At 32.8% G+C, this 7,011-nt stretch overlaps 1 protein-coding gene across 1 annotated transcript; it reads right to left on the bottom strand.

The window, feature by feature from the left end:
• Window positions 1–620: 620 nt before the first annotated feature.
• Window positions 621–6,723, bottom strand: LOC134709728 (monocarboxylate transporter 12-like). The gene is made up of 5 exons (XM_063569874.1): window positions 6,107–6,723; window positions 5,290–5,433; window positions 2,670–3,437; window positions 1,865–1,915; window positions 621–763 (listed from the first exon to the last, which is right to left on the bottom strand). Exons 1-5 carry the CDS (start codon window positions 6,291–6,293, stop codon window positions 621–623), a joined length of 1,293 nt encoding a protein of 430 aa, XP_063425944.1. The 5' UTR covers window positions 6,294–6,723.
• Between the last annotated feature and the right edge of the window lie 288 nt (window positions 6,724–7,011).

Below are 7,011 nucleotides of genomic sequence, written 5' to 3'. Positions count from 1 at the left end.
GATTCCATTCATGCATGGGTCGGGTCGTTCACGGAAGTATAAACAAATATCTTACAATTGGGATATTAAGCTAACTATAAAACCAGGTTTGAGGTACCATTTTCTCGGAAAATACCTAAAACCAAGTCGGGAATATGAAAGTTATATTTCATTTGTTCTTTTGATATGTGATATAGTCGTACAGGTTTTTTTTTATCGACTTTTTGAATTTACCTTGGATGTTGGTATTATTGTTGGATTTTTTTATCCTCTCATTCGTTCATTTATACATCCATCCATTCCCTTCCGGAATTTTGGATCCACTGAGCTTTTCAACTTCGGCTTCATTTGGCCTTATTATTTTTATTAATTCGAGTGTGACTGATGAGTCTGGTATCGATTTTGAATTCATAGGAGCCTGTGTTCCTGTGAAAGCAGATAGATTTTATTTGGAAAATACCTATATGGTCTAAATATTCATATAGCCCGGACCGTTAATAACCAAACGAGTATATGCTCATATGGTTATGACTATACTCGCATGGTCCACATACTCATATGGTCCGAAATATAACCACGCGGATGAATGTTTGCATTTGTTTCTAAATACGAAATAAAGGATACAGGTCACAGTTATATATTCATTTTATATTTAACATTTGCTCTTTTTCAGTTAGTTCTATATCTATTTCAAAATCTAAATAAATGTCTTTGTTCTGATTGTCTTTGTTCTGACACAGTGAACTCAACAGTCCAATGAAAGCTCCGCATAGTAGAAGTACACCTAAAATATATTGGAAAAAATAAATAATTGGAAAAAAAGTACATCAATCCTTGAAATTCAAACTTGTAACATGTTTTTACTCTTCATTAGTCAACTTAAGAGGGTCCGGATGAGGTTTACGGGAAAGACCATATACGACCAATAGTGTAGAATAAAGTCTAAATAATATAAAAAAAGTATTGATAAAAAGGGCGGCAAAAAAAAATAATTAAAGAATAGAGAATTATTGAGTGTTGAAATATAAAGAGTTGAGAAAAAGGCATACAAAATTGATACAAGAAATAAAGAAAATGGCATAAAAAGTTAACGAAAGTAAAAAATTGAGGGTCCTCAATTAAGACCCACATAAAAGAGCAGTTACATTGTGTTTTTCTAGGGAAAGTTCATTATTACCCTGAAAATGAGGTTATACCTTTAGGTGTTTTTTTTATGAGAAACTAGCATTTTTTATATCAAAACATTTTAAATAAAAAAGTTTGAATTTTTACATTTGTTCCTTGTTAAATATTCAAGGAATATTTGCGACTGTCGTACAAGTGATAGGTTAAGCGCTATAAAACCAGGTTCAATCCACCATTTTCTACATTTGAAAATGTCTGTACCAAGTCAGAACTATGGCAGTTGTCCATTCGTTTGATGTGTCTTATCCTTTGATTTGACATTTGATTAGCGACTTTCAACGGAGTTACGGGAGTCCTTTATCAAATGGCAAAACCATAAACACAATAATCGAATAGAAAATAACTGTCACATTCATATGACTTAGTACAAGCATTTCTTTTTGAATAAAGTGGTCGAGTAAACCTAGTTTTACAGCTTAGTAGACCTCTCACTTTTATAACAGTCACAAATGATTTTATAATATAATTGACAACAACGTGTGAGGAAAAACAAAACAACATCATCGGGTAAAAATGAAAATGAAAAAATTCTAAAAAAAAAAAAAAAAAAGTGAAATCATATACGATAGTTTGTGATGAAAAACACGATTTAATCTTACAGTCTTTTTAGGTCTCACTTGCACGTCTATATTTGTAGTGGTGTATTGTTTCATAACCTATATGTCTGTTTCTTTTCCGTCTGATATTATTGTATACAAACCTGCTGCTGTAAAAGAATCACCGTATGTTCCACCAAAGTCAACAATAAATCCTACAATATAATGAATGACTGAACAATTTATTTGTATTTGATTTATTGTGCTTATGAGTGGTCAACCCAATCGATTGGTTTATAAATAGAAATATGGTCGGCACTGGACTTATATTGTCCGGCTGATGAATACTTGAAAAAGTAGAGAGACCGTTTAGCTCTGCGAGATGCTAATAAATATACAGCCTTGTCGCTGTTATTGCAACAAATTTCTAAATGAATGTTGTTAGTTAAAATTTCCACCCTTTCCATAAGCCTCCCTTTTGAAGTGTAAAAACAAATTGACCATCCTTTATCCTGGTCAGCTTAGTACCTTGCACAAGTATTTTTTAATATTTTTTAATTTGTATCAAAAATTTATTTGGTTTAGTCCTGAACTTATTGCCATTGCGTTTTCATTACACAATAACCCCTCCCTCTCCCCAATCAATCATCATATGACATTACATCGCTCTTTTGAGAGTTTATATTTGATTCATGAAATCACAAAATAAGTACGCTTTATCATCCGAGTTCACGCTTTATGATATGGGTTTTTCAGATCTAATACAACCATGAAAATGGAAATGGGGAAAATATCAAAGAGATAACAACCCGACCAAAGACCAGACAAAAGCCGAATGCTTCTTTTAATCGAAATTTCAAAAAAGTAAAATTATGCATTTTAATAGCTTGTTTTGTTCAAAATGAAATTGAAAATGCATTAATTTTCATTATCATTATATATTTTAAAAATAGGAACATTATTACTTACCTGCAAGAGGAGGTCCAAAAAGTGTTCCTAGCCCACAATAAAGCATTATGTATCCAATGGCATGAGCAAATCTCTCTCTTCCGATGATGCAGATCACTATAGTGTTTAATACAATCCAACAACAACCGGAATAACAGCCAAGAACACTTGCATATATAACTTTAGCATAGAACTCATAACGGAAGAAAGGAAAAATTATGGTACCAATACCTAAAATCCCGAAGGTTCCGAAAAGCGTAATAGTTTCGTCGATATCGTGACTGTTGTTCGCCATGCCAAACAGTAACTTGCCTATAGCACTCCATATACCTGCCAGTGACATGAATAGAGATATCTCTGATTTTGTTGAATTCGTCTGCAAACAGTATTTTGGAAAATGTAAATACAAAAGGAAGACGCTTATATCCGCTACAAAAAGGCATGAGCATATACACGACATTGGTATATTTTTCATAATGGATAAATACGGTCTACAAGAGTCATGAGTACTTTGGTTTTGAAGAGGTTTGCGTTCTTTTGATCTTTTTTCTATTTCTGATTCCCAGAAAGTTGAAGCACATACACAATACTGTAAAGAGAGACCTCCAAGAAGGATAAAATAGCCTGTTCTACCGTAGGTCTCATAAATAAACTGGAAAATAGGAGTCAGCAGAAACGGACCTATACCTGATCCTGATATAGCAAATCCACATGCTAGGTTTCGTTTTCGTTCAAAGTTGAATCCGAGAACAATGAGTCCAGAGTTATAGCATATTCCTAGACCAGTCCCTTTAAAGAGATGAAAACATAGCTTATGAAATATGTAAGCACTATCTAAAAAAAGGTATCCAAGATATCAGGCTTATCATGTGGTTTTCTATGTTGCGATGTTATACTATTGTTTCAGAAACAGGGAGAAGGTTTGGTACCATTAAAACGTTTAATCCCCCTGCAAATGTTTGCACCTGTCTTAAGTCAGGAATCTGATGTACAGTACTTGTCGTTTGTTTATGAAATTTATACGTGTTTCTCGTTTCTCGTTTTTATGTATATAGATTGGACCGTTGGCTTTCCCGTTTTAATGGTTTTAGACGAATAATTTTGGGGCCCTTTATAGCTTGTTGTTTGGTGTGAGCCAAGGCTCCGTGTTGAAGGCCGTACATTAACCCTTAATGGTTTACTTTTATAAATTGTTATTTGGATGGAGAGTTGTCTCATTGGAACTCATACTATATCTTCCTATATCTATTATCTTTATTCTGAAGTTTTGCTGTTCCACTACTGTCACATGTTAGGGGAGGGTTTGGCGATCGCCGTTACTCCGTTCCATTCGTCATGTGACTGTTCATAGTCAGTAGCCTGTTAACCAGTGGTAGGCGTTGATTGGTGTCTATTTTTTTTCCTTTTATTTCTTTGTTATAAATTAGACAATTGGTTTTCTTGTTTGAATTGTTTCACATTTGCTCTTTATGTTGTGGACTTTTAAAGTTTACTCTATGGTCAGGGTTTTGCTCATTGTTGAAGACGGACGACTGCTGCCTATTTACCGATACGCATGAATTATTGCTAAGGCAATATTAATGTTTTGAGATTTATAAAGCATATAAAGAAATATTGTTATACTAGTGTTGAACCTAAATGAATCATAATATAACCAGTTACAAATAATTTAACCTTAGATATGTTTTTAGAAAAAAATAATTTTAAAATATACGAGAAAAAACATGCACATTCGACTTTTTTTTACTGTGCAAGTTCATTCAATGCGTACTTTTTTAGTTTAATTTACTGTACTGTGTACGTTACTTTATGCGAAAAAATGGGGTATACTTTACTGGTCAAATTTGAGACATCGGCTATTCTAGAAGAAAATTTATGTATACCATAACAATGGTAAGAAAGGTGAGAAGATGATAAGTAAATTGGCATGAATAAGATCGTTCAACTTGGTATTTTCCGTTTGAATTGTTTCGCATTTTCCTTTGATGACATGGCCTTTTAAAAAGCTAACAAGGGTATAAAAAGTAGCCAATATGTGATACTGGTACATATGTGTTGTTGGGTTAGTGCCTTTGACGTTGACATTACATTTAGTTTTGTTTGCAATGACCAATTATTCATTCAAAAATGTCCTAGTTTATAAATGAGAAGATGTGGTACCATTAATACCTCTTCAAGTTACGTAAATCAACTCCTCTGTTATTGTTCATTAATATATAGTAACATAGATATGGGATTATTTTTATCCAAATCTCTTTATATAGACTATTATCATAGGAAACTTAATCAATATATTTGGTAATCAGTATTTCATAGATGATTGATTGTTGGTTACTTAACGTTCAGTGGCAAATATTTCATGCATGTTCAGGGCGAGGGTATTACCATAGAACATCCGTCTCTACGGTTGTTTTTTTTTCATGTAAAGTACGTTTCTTGGTATTTTCAAAAACTGTGTACCTTTAAAAAGTAATAACGTCTTGAAAGGCTATATGAAGGTGTCAAAGAAAAAATAATAAAAGAGCCTTTCAACACGTCATACTTAATATTTGGACTAGTCAAAGAACACAAGATTTACAGGTAGACATGTACATATATTAATTTTGACCTTTTTCATGAACTAACTTTTAAAAATATTTACCTGATAAAAGTCCGAATGTCAAAAATGTCCAGTTAAGGTTGGGCACAAATGCTGTTGTAACGAGACCAATGGTAAGCATCAGAGAACCTACTATCATTGATACTCTACAGTTGAATCTGTTGATTAAAACACCGGTCAATGGACCTGTAAGAACAATGATAGTTCACGAAACATATTGATTTTAATGTAAATATTTTAAAATATTAAACGTCATTTGGTGACGGTCTCAAGTGGAAATTATTCTTTTTGGCAATCGTATAAACACTAGATGTGTAATGGATGCCAATGAGACTAATATCCACCATAGTTAAAATGAAGTGGATGTAAGCAGTTATTGGCCACCATACGGCCTTAAAGAAAGAAAAAACCCAATACCGTATACTACGTCTCTGATTTTTATTAAGGCAAACACGTCCGTGCAAATAAAAATTATGATAGTTCTCATTATACTGTGTAATCTGATTGATCATTTTATCGGTTCTTCATGATATTTTTTTTTATTTCGGAAGTTTATTTGTAACCTGGATTTGTTTTTCTCTCAATCGATTTGTGACTTTCGAACAGCGGTATACTACTGTTGCCTTTATTTATTCTATTTTTTTTTATTCTCACTATTTCTTGTAAAGTTTCGGGATATAAAAACTGGGATAAAAACTAGATGAAGTGTATTTTAGTTGTCCCCCTTTCCCTATAAAAATGTATAAATACCGCTGAAAACAGACAGTATTGCTTAAGCTAAATAGCACGTGACGTGATATTACCTACCGATTCATGTAGCAATAAAAAATAAAAAATAAAAAATCTCATCAATATTCACCTGCTAATGATATCAAGGACAAAAACAAAGCACTGACCCATGACGTTTTTAACAAACTATCATCGAAGGCTTCCAACAGCACTATATGAACCATACCACTAGCCCACTGGAAATATCCACTTATAGAATGTGCAAAAAACGAAGATGTGGCTACCACCCATGCCCAGCCCCGATCTGGCTTTGTCATAGCTGTATATTTGGAGAAACTTCGCTATCCAATCTTAAATCATTTCTGAAATCTATCTTTTATCTACAGAGAAATATGGTACGAGTCTTCCATTATAACTTCTTGAATAACTAATAGATCAAAGACTATCGGTACACATGTACCTTCGTTTCGCATCCTAATAGATTTCACGCAAACATACCAGCATATGAGTGTGTTCTTATCATATCAAACTAAATACAATTTTCCATAAGGTTATATCTCACACATATATTGTTCTAATTAGCGGAACATTTTGAATATAGTCCATGAAACTTTACGGATTTATATATTTTCCATCGTCACATATAAATATTGATATACACATTAAAAATTTGATGAAGTGTGACGGTTCTAAACATATCCAGTCATGCAACATGTATCTATGCATTCATTATCCAATAACATGCAGTCTTGCGTCACACTGTGTGCTCACATTTCTTCAATAAAACGACAATAAAATACTCCATGATACATTTATATATGCAGTCGTTCAAAGACACAGAAAAGCATTTAACAAAATTAAGTGGATTAATTATCATTTCCGGATTCAAAACATATATCTATATGCACAGAAGTTAAAAGAACTATCTATATGTAAAGGATGTACAAAAAACTAAAATGACAGCTCCTGTCAAAATTATGTGTACAGTTTTGTAATGTAGCACTTAATGCTAAAAATACATTTTTACTGCATCCA

This window comes from Mytilus trossulus, chromosome 3 (assembly GCF_036588685.1).
Source record: "Mytilus trossulus isolate FHL-02 chromosome 3, PNRI_Mtr1.1.1.hap1, whole genome shotgun sequence".
Classification (NCBI taxonomy): Eukaryota; Metazoa; Mollusca; class Bivalvia; order Mytilida; family Mytilidae; genus Mytilus; species Mytilus trossulus.
The sequence above is the reverse complement of the archived record's forward strand: the minus strand, read 5'-3'. Positions and strand labels throughout refer to the sequence as shown.